The following is a 17,080-nucleotide window of genomic DNA, read 5'->3' as shown; positions in this document are numbered from 1 at the left end:
GTCTTGGGGTAGGTTTGCATTGGGGTTAACTTGGGAACTGAGTCTTATAGGACAGAAGCTTCTGTCTGGGGCTGGAATTGAAGGGGAGAGGAAGGTGTGTGTTAAGGGCTGTAAGGCAGCATAGCATAGCATAGCATAGCATCAGAGCTCCCAGGGGTAGATTCTCCAAAAGAAGTTAGATGCTGAGGACATCAGGAACTTTATGCTAGGGTTGAGAAAAAGTAGGGAACTTGTGCTAGAAACCTTTTTTGATTTCTGCATTCACCCAGCCAGTTTAATACTTACTGCTAATTGAAGAACTTAACAGGAGAGAGGATTTTTAAGGGAATTCTGTCATTTATTGACTTAAGTATATATTGAGTGCTTACTGCAGGCTAGACATCTTGCCAGGTGTTTTCATTACAACTTCTCTAACTCTGTGCTAAAAGTTGCTGTTCCAAATTCACATCTAAAGAAAGGAAGAGAAGCTCGCTATGATGCTCTGATATGGTGGAGAAATCAGTGATTAGCCATGAGGTACCAGTATGAGGCACAAAGGCAATGTGGTTCCTTCTAGTCAAAAACTCTTTGGAGATCAGAGCTAGAACTCCGGCCTCAGGCTTGTCAGCCCACATTCTCTCCATTAACCACCGTGAGAGAGACAGACGTAATCAGGTGAGAGGGACAGTTCTGAGGAGCTCAGACATTCATGCTGGTTGACACTTATGTGCTGCTGGTCACGTCTGTATTATGCTTAATAAAGATAGGTTGAACTAAAATATTCTAGGATTTCCTTCCCAAGTTTGGACATATGAAGAATAGGAGTGTTTGAAAGATATACTTCACTATGATTTCTGGAATTACTGTTAAGTGTTACTAATTATATTTCCTGATACTCTCATGCTATTTCTTTTTGCAGACAAATGGATGGTACACCAGAGAGGCCTGTAGTAACATATGCCACGTACCGAGGCCCCAGACAAATTAGGAAGTATTTGAAGCAGCAGACGGCGCTGGAAACCTTGAATCCCTTAGACAGAGAAAATGAAAGTTCCGACTCTAGTACGAGCACACATATTGGCCTTGGAAGTGAGATAGAGGCTGGGATGGTGTCATTGTCATCAGCTAGCACAGACGTTTCTGTGAAAGGACAAGTGCTTAAAGGCCGGATAGAAGACTCTGATTATAATAAAATAAATATCAACCCAGAAAGCCATTCAACAAACAACCGAGAACTGTCTAGCACTGCTTCTTCTAGGGATGTTTTAAATAAAAATGATCCTGGGGGACCTGAGAGAAGTCGGTCATCCCGTTCTGAGACTAACTCTAGCTCCACTGATGGAGAATTTGACTCACAGCACCATTTCAGTTGTATACCAGTTTCTCAGACTGACAGAAATTTGGTATGTTCAGCATTGTTTACAAAAAGTAACAGTAGCAAAATTCCTTGCAGTCCAGACTTGCAGAGGACAGCAACACCAGAAACTACGGTAATAGAAAACAGCTCGATGATGAGTGATGGGACACTGGTGCAAAGAGAGGAGCGTGTTGAGCCTGAGAACCCTGCTGTTTCCGACTTCTCTGGTAGTAAATCTGATGGGAGTGACACTACCAAACATGCAAATACAGATTTGCCAAGTCCAAATAAATCAATTAGGCATCAAGCTCTGCAGTGGCCAGAGAGTAAGTGTTCTGACAAGCACACTGAAGGTAACTCGTCAAAGCACGCTGCCAATCACACCAGCAACATTGCTCTCCAGAGACATGCTGTAACAGACACAGAACTTGTAAGTGAAGAAAACAGATTGTCTGCCCTGGACACACAGGAAAATTTGGCTCCTACAGAAATCAAGCAAGAAACAGAAAGCACCTCAGTTGGTGAACCCACAACTTCAAGTCATGGAAAAGCTCCAGAAGGTAGAATCGAGTCATTACCCAAAGGTACTGACAAGTTGTTGGTAACAGAAGCCAAGAAGCTCGTTAGGCCACATAGCAAAATGCCTCCCATTGTTAGAATGAATGAAAAGGATGCTGCCTCTGTACAACACACCAGTGAATTAGCCGTTGTAGCATGCTTAGAAAATAAAATATCACCTGAACTGGATAGAAATCACATTTCAGGATCTATTCTTGACTCTCAGAGTCGTCAGCAAGCCAAAGCCTCACCTGATGCCAGGACATCTCTTAACCTTGACCATAAAAAATCAGATTTCAATACTTCATCTCCTACCTTTGTTTCCCGAGCTGGCCTGCTGAGCAGGTTGGATATTCCTGTCTTAAAGAATGAAGGTTCCTCTGTGCTCACTGAAACTGGGGATGTCAGCATCATTGGTATTTCCCATCAGCCTCGTAAGTGTCAAGAAGAAAATGTGGCAAATCATGCTGAGGCCACAGACAGGAAGAGTCTCCCTGCTTGCCTTCATCCTGAGCGTGCATCTGCAATTCCTGAGTCCAAGGAAGTGCTTCCTGATAGTGGAAAATGCCAGTTTCCACTAGGTCTTGAAGCCAGTGACACCCACTTAACTGCAGTGGACTTGAGCTTTGAGTCCGAAAGCCTCTCTAAGGACCACAGTTCCACTTCATCTCAAGACCGTGATAAAGCAGAGTTCATGCTGTCAAACGCCAAAGCAAGTCAGGGCACTATAGGCAAGTCTGATTCTCTTTTCTCCTTGGAAACCAAAACTGATAACCTTGCAGAAATGTTGTCAACGTCTGAAGTTGACAGTCAGAACAGTGTTCCTGTTGGGTCACATTCTGGAAGAGGAAAAACTCTAGGTCTCTCCAAGATACCTGTTCCCCAAACAGAGCCCAGAGACACTTCTCAGGATACAATCTCTTCTCCACTTGAAATTACAGATGAGCCAGCAAGTCCTCTTTTATCAGAATTGACTTCCCTAGAAGTTGAACAGGACAGAAGTTTTCAGTTAGTGGGTCATAAAGAGATTAAAGAGAAATATTCAGATGCCAGCCTTAAAGAGAATCGCCAAACTGAGGTTTCTCCTTCTGCCTCCAAATATCAAGGTACACAGGAAGCAGAGGTGGAAGCCTCAGGTAATTCTGCTCTTCTCCAAAGTAATATACTTGGGACTTTACCTGCTGTTCATGATGGAAAAGTCACTAGGCAAATGGCACAGAACTGTGAAGCCAACACTTCTGTGATTCATCAACCTGCAGTTATCTGTGGGACCAAAAAGATTTCTGGTTTTTCAGAAATGGCAGAACTCAGTTTCACTAATACTTCCCCCAAATTCCAAGAAACTGACAGCACAGCAGTAAATGCACCTTTTCTGGGCTCTGGTGTGAGTTTGGAAAAAACTACGTTTGCATCTGAGGATTCAAATTTTCGTACTCATCCTTCTGTGCTGAGATCAGAAAAGAGAGCCTCATCTCACAGAAAGAAAGAGGGTGCTCATCTCCTAAGTGGTGGTATTGATGGCATGGCTTCTTCCTCCAGTAACTCTGAAGAAGTTAGCATGGTTACAAGTTCACAGAATCCCCCAAAGGATTTTAGTTCTGTAAAAGTTACCATAGATGTCCCACATGAAGGTGCCTCCTTGACTAACCTGCTGTACCCTGATAGCTCTTATTTGGAATTTGAAACATCTCTCCCAACAGGGGCAGAAGTCACCCCACTTCAGGACCATTTTGGGGATCATACTGGGATGGTATCAGTTGATTTCCCAACTGCTGCCCAATTTGACAGTCCTATGGAAGCAGAGACTGGAGCAGTTGCTGGGGCCCCAGCGTCAGTTAACAGCTCAAGCCAGCAGTGTTCTGAAGCATCTGCTGAGCACATAGAAGCAAGGAGAAGAGCACGTGAGCAACTTCTGGACCTCGAAAGTGGTTTATGTAAAAAGGCTGATACATTGATTGGTGAGATCTTTAATTCTGTCAGGGAAGAGCTAAAGTCCAGACACACAGTTGGTACCTGCCAGGAGTATATAGCCGTAGGCGGCATAATGAATCCAGGTACCCTAAAAGAAGACATCCTTGAGAAAAGCCCATCAGAAGTGACACTGACAGGGATCCAGCTGACAGAACATTTGGAAGAGCAGGCCGTGGAAAACATGTCTGAAGTCCAAGGGGAAGAAAAGGCTTGTGCTTCACCTATGGTTGGTGAGAAGAGTCTCCTTTTTGATTCTGATAGAATGAATGTATCTTGGTTGTTAGAAGATCAAGCTAGGGAATTAGTCAATGAGATTATTTATTCAGCCCAAGAAACCTTAGCAAACGATGCTCGGGATACCCGGGATTCTGAACTTCAGGCTAATACTTCAAAACTTCTGAACAGTGATAGTGTTAAGCCGCTTGATATGGTAAGGGAGTTCTTGGTGTCAGAACAGGCAGGAAATCAAAGCACATGTGAAATTAGTGAAAAAGTATTAGGTAGATTCTTTGCTGTAAGTAACTTAGTTAGTGACACAGAGTCAATTAAAGGAAGAGAAATTGTTCTCTACCAAAAATCCCCTTTTTCAGGAAATAGAGGTGGACAGTCTGATAGTATAAACTTGCAGGAGTCAGATACTGTTTTACTAGCTGAAGACACGCCCCATACAGGGTTAGATGATAAGTCAGAAGCACATTCGTTTCTCAACAAGGACTGTAAAGAGAAAATGGAAATAAAGGGTGTTGATAATCACAAAACTGAGACAGAGGAAAGAAGAACTCTTGTATTAAATTTCACGTGGCCTCCATTTGTGAATGATGACATCCATGTACCTGGGACATCTAAAAGCGGTTTGTCTGATACTCTTTTATGTATGTCTGAAAAAAGCTTGCCAGGACATAGTAATAAAAGCGTACCCCTTGCAGTGTCAGAAGTAGGGAAAGTACACAAGAAGGACACTGAAGTAAATGTAGGAAGAATTGAGCTTATACCTTCCATGGTAGAAATGGGAAAACCAAATAAGAAGGATGCTGAATTGAATATTATGAAATATGAGGCAGTTCCCCCTATGTCAGAAGTGGGAAGAGCACATAAAGAGGATGCTGAGTTGCATACCTCGAAAACTGAGCCAGCAACTGAAATTCTTAAAATGAGAGAAGCATACCAAATGGATGCTGAGAGGTATATTGAAAAAACGGAGGGATTACCCGCCATTTTAGGAATGGAAAAAGCTTATGAAATGAGGGATACTGAAGGGGATATTGGGAAAACTGACATAACACCTGATATGTCAGAACTGAAAAATGTCTACCAAAAAGATGCAGAGGGAATCACTGGAAAGACTGAAGTGATACCTGCTACGTTAGAAATGGAAAATGTTTACCAAAAGGATGCTGAAGGGGATGTTGGTAAGACCGGGATGACTTTGGTTATGTCAGAAATGGACAATTTCTACCACAAAGATGTTGAGGGCACTGCCAAAAAGGTTGAAATGATACCTGCTACACTAGAAATGGAAGATATTTACCAAAAAGATGCTGAAGGAAAGATGGACAAAACTGAGGTGATGCCCATTACATTAGAAGTGGTAAATATCTACCAAAAAGATGGTGAGAAGATCACTGGAAAGACTGAAAGACCTATGATGGACGTGGAAAACACTTACCAAAAGGATGCCAAAGGGGTTATTAGGAAAACTGAAATAGTACCTCCTTTTGTGTTAGAAGTGAAAGAAGCACACAAGAAGGCAGTACCTGCTTCCTTAGAAATGGAAAAAGCATGTAAGAGAGATGCAAAAGAGACAATTGGAACGATTGTGTCCATGCCCTTTAAGATAGACATGGAAAGAACATCCCCAGAAAATTCTGATGGGACTGTCAGGAAACATAAAGTGTTGTCCACAGCGGTAAACCTTGAGAAAACATACGGAACAGATCTGGAATTGCCTGTTACACAAGAAGAGGCCACACCTCCCATATCTGAAGCTGAAAAAGCACCCCAAGAGGTTGCTGAAGGGAGTGGTGGAGAAATGGAGAAGGAGCCTACTGAAATGAAGGCATGCTTGACAGCGTTTGACACTAGACTCACCGCTTTCAGGGGTTATGAATCACCTATGCTAAGTAAGGATTATGAAGGCTACCCAGCCTTAGCAATGCCAGATTTTCAACCCGAGGCTACCATAGGAAAGCTAGACAGAAGAACATCTGTTACTGCAGTACATAAGAAAATAAGAGATCTAGATTATGGAGATGAAAAGGAAGAGCCTAACCTAGCCTTCGTTGCTCAGGATGAACAAGAAAGTTCTTCCTTTACTATATTATATGAAGAGCCTCTTCAAGATGAGGACAAGTATGCTACTGCAGAAGTAAGAAGAACACAGTCCCTCCTGATTCCTGACATATCCACCAACAGCATGCCTGTTTCCGCGTGTGAAAGGTCTGAGAGTAGAACTGACCTCTTCCATCATTTTGAAAAGGAAACTAAATTAGGTGAGACATTCGATGATGATAGTTCAGAAATGATCTTATCAGTAGAGGCCAAAAGGTACAAGATTTATCCCTTAGCTTTGTCTCCCATTTATGAGGATGACAGCTCTCAGGAGGACATTCTATCCAGCGAAATCTCACCTGGCCATCGTGGCTCCACGAAATCGAGAGAGAGTGCAAACCAGTCCTCTTCTGTTTTATCACTTCTCCAGTCAGTATCGGAGCGTTTAAAGATGAATTTGGATGAAGATGACAGATGGAGGGGAGGGGAAGAGGAGAAAGAGGAGGAAGAGCCATTGCACAAAGGAAGTCTGAGCGCTAGAAGGCGGGAAAATGTTATCTTCAAGCTGCCAGATTCTTCTGTCGCATTTTGCCCTGATGATGACCAGGAAAGTACTGGCGTTTCTAAGAGTTCTTATGTGATGTCAAATGAGCCTACTACCTCTAATCTGCAAATTGGTCTGTGGCCAGAAAAGGCCTCATTTCTACAAAAATCTGACCTTACTTCCAAACTACATTCTTCTTTAAAGAGTGCTTATCATCAGTATTTGCAGACTTCCAAAATCCGTTCTTCAGAAAAAGGAGCCAGATTTGGTGGAATTTTTCAGGAACCGGTGTCAAAATATTGCTGTGCTCGAGACACCTCAGGCCGATTAAGCTCGTTCACAGAGGTGAGTTATTTTGATTATTAACTAGTGAAGTAGTGCTTTGGATCATGAAATGATCTAAAAGTTTATTAAGAAAATCAGTGTTGGGCTTCCCTGGTGGCGCAGTGGTTGAGAGTCCGCCTGCCGATGCAGGGGACACGGGTTCGTGCCCCCATCCGGGAGGATCCCACAGAGCGGCTGGGCCCGTGAGCCATGGCCGCTGGGCCTGTGCGTCCGGAGCCTGTGCTCCGCAATGGGAGAGGCCACAACAGTGAGAGGCCCGCATACCGCAAAAAAAAAAAAAAAAAAAAAAGTGTTTTGAGGTTGTGAAAGATTTTTTTTTTAAAATACCAGAGGTTACTTTGTACTTTGAAGTGTATCATACCTCATGAATTTTAGCTGGACTGGTATATTTGAGAAAACAAAATTGCTTCATCAGAATTTAAAAGGCATAAGAGAGAAGCAAGTTATATCCCAGTTCTTTGCTAATTTTTAGTTTTCAAACTAAATTAAGTGACAGCCTTCTGAGTTTCTCAAGGTACTGTATGTAGAAAAATTGTCACTTGCTGTTGAGCTTATGTGTCTCAAGAAAATATTTCACGATACTTAAAAATACTTTAACTACTTAAAATATTTTAAGTCTTTGCTTGACAACAGTCTCTCACTGTAGTTGGTCTTCTTCTTGTTCATACATAGCAGGGCAATGAACAGACTAATTCAGAGAAAAGGAGATGAAAACATTATAGCTGGAAAATGTCTTGAAATTCAATTACACTTTTCTTCAACTTAGAAATATTTAAATGTTTACTATAGACTATTCATTGAATATGGGACATTCCTTTTATTTTTTTAATATATTTATTTATTTACTTTTGGCTGCTTTGGGTCTTCTTTGCTGCGTGCAGGCTTTCTCTAGTTGCAGCAAGCGGGGGCTACTCTTCGTTTCAGTGCACGGGCTTCTCATTGCGGCGGCTTCTCTTGTTGCGGAGCACAGGCTCTAGGCACGTGGGCTTCAGTAGTTGTGGCACGTGGGCTTCAGTAGTTGTGGCACGTGGGCTTCAGTAGTTGTGGCTCGTGGGCTCTAGAGCGCAGGCTCAGTAGTTGTGGTGCACAGGCTTAGTTGCTCCGCGGCATGTGGGATCTTCCCAGACCAGGGATCGAACCCATGTCCCCTGCATTGGCAGGCAGATTCTTAACCACCGCACCACCAGGGAAGTCTCAGGACATTCCTTTCTGACATTCCAAGATCATGGAACTTTCTCTAGGATTCCCAAGGACTGTATCTGTACTTTGAATACCCTTAGTAGCAAGTACTAATACTTGAATACCAACCAATAGCTTGCAAGGCAAGGTCCTTTTAAAAGAAAGCTTGGTATTTGAAGAAATGTTTCTTTAATGGTTCCTGGTTTCCTACTAAGTCAAGTGCAACCTCTTCACTCTATGACGAGTTCCCCAAGTCTTGTTTGCTCAGCGTTCTCTCTTTGTGCGCTGGTTCCACGCCTTGTAAGAGTCTGCACTTTTTCTCAAGATGGTCTCTTCCTGTAATTTTTTTCTTTACTACCTCCACACCAACCTGCCACATTTTTTCACTTACTGAAGTCCTGTTTTTCAAGGTCTGCTCCATACCACTACTTCACACAAGCCTCTTGGGCACCTTCTTCTGCCATCACCTCACCTCCATGCTGGTGCCATTTCTCTTGACTTCCATAACTTGGCATTTTGATTGTATTTTACCTGAGGGTTTAACTTAATCCCCCCACCTAGAAGAGACATGGGAATGTGATCACCTGTTTCCCCTTTCTAAGCTATAAACTTCTTGAGGGCAGAGACAAAGCTTTATTTTCCTTTGTATTTACCTTTATATCCCTTATAGTACCTAGAGGTGCACCTTGTAATGATGCCCACTAAATAAATATGCGATAAATTGGATCTGTGACCGCTAAGAAAGTGAACTGTATATCTTTCTGTTTATGTTTCTTAAGGCTTACTTCTTCCACTTTTATTATTTCAGAATGTTGACAAACAGACTCTGAAGTGTAACCCAAGACCTGGGAAGGTAAGCACAAGTTTCTTAGCTAGACTAAAATAAAAGAAGTAAGGTTACTTTTACGTTTGGGAGTTTAAAGTAAGTACTTTTAACTGACTTAGAACATGATTGTTTTACTCAAGGGTTTAGCATCTAAAGTAATATTTTTATATATTTAGGATGTTTTATTTTCTACATTCTAGGACATTTTGGAATTTTAAATGCATTCTTAAAATTAGTTATTGTGCCTACTTACTGTGTGTTGCAGCTGGTTATCTATGATCTCCATGGAAGTAAATATAAACAAGAGATCTACTGTAATATTCCCGATGCTACATCTTGGTCCTTTCCGAATGGGGTACTGATAAAGGTTGTAAGGGGCTGGTAAGAGATCTCTTAAAATTTATAGCATTTTCCCCCTAAATTAAGTGTTTTCTTGCTGTTTATGCTTTATGTTTTTTGTATTGAGGTCACATTCCTTTTCCTCTAGAATAACTGTTTGAAACGTTATTTGTATTTTATAACTTAATTGTTCTCTTTATTTACTGTGACAGAAAATATAGGTTGTTTTTAGTACTTACAGCCTGCAGTAAGTAGTAAGTCCTAATATATACAGTATATATAATCAGTACCATTTTGTAACTGCATTATTAGCAGGATAGATTTGGCAAGTTTAGTTGAAGGCTTCAATTGAATGAAGCATAGCTTTGAAAATGAGTTCAAAATTTGTGGGACACTAAGGAATGTGAAGGCCACATGCTTAAAGTCATTTGTATCGGGCTTCCATGGTGGCACAGTGGTTAAGAATCCGCCTGCCAGTGCAGGGGACATGGGCTCGAGCCCTGGTCCAGGAAGATCCCACATGCCGTGGAGCAACTAAGCCCGTGCACCGCAACTACTGAGCCTGCGCTCCAGAGACTGTGAGCCATAACTACTGAGCATGCGTGCCACAACAACTGAAGCCTGTGTGCCTAGAGCCCGTGCTCCACAACAAGAGAAGCCACCACAATGAAGAGTAGCCCTCACTCTCCGCAATTAGAGAAAGCCCACACACAGCAACAAAGACCCAATGCAGCCAAAAATAAATAAAATAAATTTTTAAAAAGTCATTTGTATCACTGATCTGCTCAAGAAGTGAAAGATTCTTTGTATGGTGTAAAAATGATGGAAAACCTCATTTGTTATTATGGACCATGTCCCCTGGACATGTGGGGGCCAGAGTTTCTTTGTCCAGTGTTTGCGTTACCCACTGGTCAGTCACGTTAAAGCAGTGTCGTGTAGTGTATCTTCATGTTATAAAATGAGACACATGTGCTCTATTGTCCAATGACAGGAAAATTAGGGTAGAAGTGGAATTTGGAATTGTTAAGCTATTGTTTTTTTTGTTTGTTTGTTTGTTTTGAGGTACGTGGGCCTCACTGTTGTGGCCTCTCCCATTGCGGAGCACGGGCTCCGGACGCGCAGGCTCAGCAGCCATGGCTCATGGGCCCAGCCACTCCGCAGCATGTGGGATCTTCCCAGACAGGGGCACGAACCCGTGTCCCCAGCATTGGCAGGCGGACTCTTAACCACTGTGCCACCAGGGAAGCCCCAGCTATTGTTTTTAATGTAAATGTGTATACAGCATCTGTAAAGTGTATGTATACATAAATATAGGCACAGGCATAGACTGTGGTGCTGTGTTCAGGAAGTATTACTTCCAAGTTCTGTGCACTTTTATTCTTCACTCTTTGCTTATCCTTACATTAGCATATTTATCATTGTTTCAAAATAGGATTATATGCTAGTAGTGGAAAATAGCCCAGATATTAAAATTTAAGTAGAGAAGATGGTCTGTGAATTATAAGTATCATTTGTTTTATGCCTCGTTTCTTAGAAAATTAATTATAACTGATCATGCTTTCATATTTGTTCAGCTGGATTTTATATGAGAAACCACATTTCCAAGGTCAGAAATGTATACTAGAAGAAGGGGAAAAGGTGTTAAATCATGACTGGATCCTTCAGAACAGAAAGCATCCACAAAGAAACTTTGTATTGGGGTCTATCAAACGTGTCTTAAAGGTAATGGAACAGTTGATTTTATCCCTATTTTTGATTTTATTTTGTTTGTCATGTAGTAAAGCTGTACTTTGGCCCAGCAATGCTAGGAAATGGTTGCTAATATTTGTGCAAATTTTATTAATCTTCATATCATATTGATAATTTTTTGACCAGATATGTATAAAGTGTTAAGTGAATGAAAATTTAAAATATTACATGTAATCTGGCACATAAAATGTTACGTTATGTATATGTATTTTTAATAGTAGTAGGAGTATACCATCCAGACATCTTTAGGATAAGATATTTACAAATATATCTTTTTCTAGTGTAGATTTCTATTCCTCATTGTAGCTGTGTGTGTGTGTGTGTGTGTGTGTGTGTGTGTGTGTGTGTGTGTGTGTGGTGTTTATGAGAAAGGGGGAGAGAGACGAGTGTTAGAAGAAATTAGAGAAGGAAGGATGGGGAGAGGAAGCGAAAAAGTGTTGCTTTTTTATTTTCTGTTTAGAAAATATTATTTAATACTAAGATGAGGAAGGTCTTGCCACATAATGAAACATTTTGTGGGAAGTGCCTTGGTGGTTTAGAGGAGGGGTGAGTTAGTGATAATGACAGAATTCTCCCATGTATTCTTAAGAGTTCCTTCGGCAGTAATGTAGTCCATGATTTAGCGCAGTGACTCCTGTGACAGTCGTGGACATATATATTTTTCAAATTATGGAGATTCCATTTATATGCTAAAAATGTCTAAATTGGAGTGGACCCTATCATGATGACTTGAATCAACATTATTTAACCTTGATAGTTGCAGATAGCATATAGAAAAATAAGAGGACATACAGGAAAACTCATATTATCATAAAGGAGTGTCTGCATGAATTAATACCTTCTGCAAAACTGTTAAACAAACCTTTGTCTAACAAATGTTTGTGTCTTCTTTTGGACCCAATACTGTGATAGGCATTGGGAATAGAAATACAAGTGATGTACAGTCTTGTACTTCAGATTGCTCAGAGTCTAGGTCAGAGACAGCTGAATCACATGACCATATGATGTGAGAAGTACTACGCAGGGCCCTACAGGTGCTCGAAGAAGAGGTACCTCACCCAGAGGAGGTGGTACCTGATTGGCATCTTGACTGAGTGAACAGGAGTTAGGCAGCACGGGAGATGTGAGGGAGTCCCTAACAGAGCCACATGTGTCAGATACTGAGGTGAATGTTGGTGGCTTGCTGGTACTTCAGGGAGATTGATGGCTACAACATAGAGGGCAGTGTTCGTTTTCATTGAAGAATTTAATCGCAAGCAGTTCAGCTCAGCAAGCAGCATTTGAGTGCTCACATAATTAGCTAACTCACGAGAAATTCCTTGAAACAGATAATTAGTTTGTAGGTGGAATCTTCTAAGATTTAAATAATGTGTGGTTTTGTGCCTGCCTTGTGAATGTCAGGCACTGTGCCAGGCATAGTGGGGGAAAAAAAAAAAGATGAATAAAGTATTGTAAGCAGCAACCTCCACCCAGAATCAAGCAACAATAAAATCAAACAAAACTTCAATCTGTTGAGCCTGGGTATATAAATGGGTATTTGCACTTCCGCCATTTGCTTCAAATATATTATAAGAAAGAATAAGTCATACTTGCATTTTTTTCTTCTTCCACTGTTTGTTTGTGGAGTCATTTTTTAAATTGCAGTGTTAGTGCCCGCTTGTCTTGGACATGCTCGCAACTATTAGTGAGGAAGGAAAATAAAACTATTGAGCATTGAATGGAAAAAGCATTAGCATTGTTCTAAATATTTTACAAAGCAAGAATCAGGCATCAAACTGCTTCCTTTCTCCCACCTTGTCAAAATTCTGCCTATCGATAGCTTCATTTTCCTGGCAGCCATTCCAAATTCACCTAGGCCTACGCCAGCTTTAGCTTGTTCCAGCATCTTTTAGTGGCTCTAGTCTGAGTAGTCAAACTTTTAATGTTCTTTAAAGAAAATACTTTCATGATGTCTTTGTTTTGCCGTGAATAGATAGAGCAAGTAACAGAAGATACCATCAGTCATCAGCAGTTGTAGATTCTGCTCAAGGGTCATCTTTGCCCCCAGTGGAAATAACTGGAGGTGGGGTAGCAGTGCAGTGAGTCTTGAGTCAAGTGCTTTCTTTTCTCAAACAGAAAGAAGGAATATTGCGCATTACTCTGTTTATGACGCATTTAATATTTATTTTCAAAGAATGACATTTCCCTCTTTCAGAAGTTACTTAGGTTGTGCCCTCATTAATGAGCTGAGAAGAGAGAGATCTGTTGTTCGATCAGGGACTGGAGGTATTTCATGTAAGGTGGAGGCAAGTTTTTCTTACTGTTTTTGTAATTCATTCCCACCCTGTTTCTCTCCTATAGCTTTGTCTCCATTCCTACTAGTCGCTTTAATAGTCTAAGCTTGTAGATTTCACCAAGATATTATAAAGTATATCATGACTAGAAAAGTCTGGGAGGAAGCCATATAAATTCTACCAGGAGTAAACTGCTTCTTGTTGCTAGGTTACCATAAGGCGCCCTTCAGTTGCTAGTGTTTACTGCCTTTGTCAAGAATTATACAAATCTTGCAAAAGACATTACTTCTGTGAATAGCCACCGTGGAGAAAATAGAACTCATCAGTGAAATCTTTTTCAGTCAACTAGAGAAAAAAATTTGTCCTCTAGTAAAGATAGTTGAGAGCATAAGCATTCTTATTTTTATTTTCAATTTTTTAGCCATCATTATGCTTTTTCCATTATCTGTTTCCTTCTGTGTTGTGGTAGACTCATGCCTCTTAGCTTTTTCCCTTTTAAAATACACCACCCAAACATTGTTTGTATAACACAATGCAGAGGAAACTTATTTGTGTGAGACACTTAGTTATGTATTCTGTTACTGTACCTCAGATCCCTGGGGGAACATTAGTATGGCAGCATTTTAAATAATGTTACTAGAGCTCTATTTTTAATAGCAAACAAAAGAGTCTTGAAGATTGACAGGTGACTTCTGGAGATTTCTGGCTGTTTTTTAAATGAAACTTTAGAAGGAAATATACCTTTTATACTTTAAAGGATATTTTAGGTTATACCTTTTTACCGTACTGCATTTTAGAACTAACTTTCTGAAAACAAGATGTATCAACTTGCTTGCTTTTACATATTAATAAGAATGATTAAGAACGATTAATAAGAGAACTCAGTTTGAAGAAAGATTAAAAAATCAGAAAATTGCAGTTTTAAAATTGCAAAGCAGATTATAATAAAAATATAATTGTTTAATAACTGTCACCTCTAATTGTTATTGCATTTACCTATTTTATTAAAGCACAATCATTTGAATTTCACAATGTCTTGGATGAGAATTATGCTACTGAAACTTGAGTTGTGTAATTAAACATTCATGATTACTGAGATAGATTGTGTGTTCAGACAGAAGCACATCTGTAGTTTTAGAGAAGAGAAAAATAATTGTGGTTTTGATTCTTTAAGAAATGATAAGGTATTTTTTTAAATTAATTTATTTTTGGGGGGTCTCTCCCATTATTCTTTTTTTAAATTTTTAAATTATTTTTTTAACATCTTTATTGGAGTACAATTGCTTTCCAATGGTGTGTTTCTGCTGTATAGCAAAGTGAATCAGCTATACGTATACATACATCCCCATATCTCCTCCCTCTTGCATCTCCCTCCCTCCCACCCTCCCTATTCCACTTAGAGGTGGTCACAAAGCACCTAGCTGATCTCCCTGTGCTCTGCAACTCCTTCCCACTAGCTATCTATTTTACATTTGGTAGTATATATAAGTCCATGCCACTCTCTCACTTCGTCCCAGCTCTTTTTTGAGTTAGGACTTGACTACCTAAAACAAACTTATGGTTTGCAAAGGGGAAACGTGGCTGGGAGGGATAAATTAGGAGCTTGGGATTATCGTACATACTACTGTATATAAAATAGATAACCAACAGGGACCTACTGTGTAGCACAAGGAACTCCACTCAGTGTTCTGTAATAACCTATATGGGAAAAGAATCTGAAAAAGAATGAATATATATATATATATATAAAACAATCACTATGCTATACACCTTAAACTAACACAAGATTGTAAATCAACTATATTCTGATAAAATTTAAGAAAAGATTTTCGTAAGTAGTAATACAGACAATTTTGTCTTTAGTTACAATAAGGGAAACATTTACCAAGGTTAGAGAGGCCAGAAGCAGAGGTAGTATGGATACCAGTATGACTGAAGAGTTTTGGGGAGTTAGTATAGCTCACTGGGTTGTTGCCATATTATAGAAAGGAAAACAGAAATATAAATTTGAAATGCTTGGGTCTTGAGCCAAGGATTATGATGAGGGAAGTGGTGTTCTCACAGGCCCAGCTCTATAAAGAGTAAGCTTACTCGACTGGTGGCCTAGGCCCATAATCAAAGTCTTGGCCTTGATGAAGAACCTTGACAGTGGAAATTTTAAAGGAAAGTTTGACAGGACATGGTGACCGTGGACGTGTGACGGAGTATAGGTTCAAATTTCATAATGCCTTTCTTCTTCAAACCAACTTGTACTAAAGAAAATAAATACCACAAGTAGGAAAACATTTCCTTTGCCCTCACCTCTAATTCCTATTTCTTTTGTCAGTGTAAATTGGATAACATGCTGAGGGAGCAGTGCCTCTCTGTTATTTATTTTTTATGTTCCCCATGAGATCAGCTTTTATTTAACTCCCTTCCTCCCTATGGCTTTGTTATGCTTCTAAGAAGGAAGGCTTACAGACTCTTGGCACTCAGATAGTTTGGTAAATCTGAACCTTGGTTAATGGAGCAAGACTTTTAAAAACAAAGCAGAGAGAATTGGAGTAATACTTTTTCAATCAATAATATTTATAATTTTCATGTTATCAACGTAACTCCCTAGAAAAATTTATTTTAACAGACTGGTAAGGAGAAACAGTACTTCCTTTAGGCTGTTTTTGGATAGAAATTCAACTGAACAATGAGAATAATTGTAACTGCATGTCCAGGGTGTTGAGAATACTGGAGTGTGTGTCTCTAGATATTTCAAAGCCAATTTTTTTTCAGGATTGCAGCATTCCAGAGATAGAACTTTGCCCACAGTCTGACCCAGCATGTTGTCCTATCTACCTACAGCAAGCAGTCCCCAATTTGGAAGAGCTGAATATCCCCAAATCTGTGTCTCTTACTGTGAAGTCAGGAGTGTACGTATCCGTTTCTCTTTATTACAGTGATTGCTGGTTACCAAAGTTAACTTTTTGTTTAATGTTTCAATTGGTGACATACACATTTCTGAAGTTTTAGTTAATTTTACTGTTTATACTTCTGGATACCCAAGGAAGACTTTTGCAGGGATTAAAACAGATTCTGTCTTTGTTCGGATCCAATTAAGTCTTTGGTATGTGACTCACAGGATCAGATACAGATTCTCAGACGTAGTTCTTGATAGATGCATCCATTGTCTTTTCATCTACCAGACTGTGGGACTGAGAAATAAATACATGTCCCTGGCCTAAAGTTCTGGAGCCTGAGCTATTTGTAGAGTGTCTCAGTGCTGATAGTTATTGAGGGCCTCGTAGGACCAGGGACATGGCACCTTTTTATTACTCCTCTATTCCTGGAAGACAGGTAGAGCTGCTCTCATGTCATGAATGAGGAAATTAAGTGGCTTGTCCCAGGCTGCCAGTTGGTAAGCGTTAGATTTGATACTAGCCCTTTCTGATTCCAAAGGTATCTTCAGGACTGTGGATCTAAATTCAATCTTAATTCAGTCCCAGATTGGCTTAAATCATAAGTTTTGTGATGTCTGGTTCAACATGGATGCTTCTCTCTTTCAGCATTTTCATCTGCTCTGGAGATGGTTAGTGTCGAATTTGGGGGTCACTGTTGGACATCTTTCTTCATCTCCCCCAAGTGTAGATTAGAACTGTTGGGCAGACCCAGTAATTGACATGATCCTGAGAAATGTCTGTAATTATCAAGTTTAGCTGGTT

The 17,080-nt window shown here is 40.2% G+C and overlaps 1 protein-coding gene across 5 annotated transcripts in view; it reads left to right on the top strand.

Annotated features, from left to right (window-relative positions):
• The window catches only part of CRYBG3 (crystallin beta-gamma domain containing 3), a 114,847-nt gene that overhangs the window by 38,412 nt on the left and 59,355 nt on the right, over nt 1-17,080 (top strand). For all 5 annotated transcript variants that reach the window (XR_002173763.3, XR_012331554.1, XR_012331553.1 and 2 more), the window contains exons 4-8: nt 899-7,022; nt 9,010-9,054; nt 9,293-9,408; nt 10,941-11,088; nt 16,155-16,291. Coding sequence is in view for 2 of the 5 variants with exons in the window: in XM_033855921.2 (XP_033711812.1) it covers nt 899-7,022; nt 9,010-9,054; nt 9,293-9,408; nt 10,941-11,088; nt 16,155-16,291 (6,570 nt within the window). In the remaining 3 variants the exon portion in view is untranslated. The remainder of the gene's footprint in view (nt 1-898; nt 7,023-9,009; nt 9,055-9,292; nt 9,409-10,940; nt 11,089-16,154; nt 16,292-17,080) is intronic.

Source organism: Tursiops truncatus, chromosome 4 (genome assembly GCF_011762595.2).
Source record: "Tursiops truncatus isolate mTurTru1 chromosome 4, mTurTru1.mat.Y, whole genome shotgun sequence".
Lineage (NCBI taxonomy): Eukaryota > Metazoa > Chordata > Mammalia > Artiodactyla > Delphinidae > Tursiops > Tursiops truncatus.
This window is presented reverse-complemented; position numbering and strand designations above follow the sequence as displayed.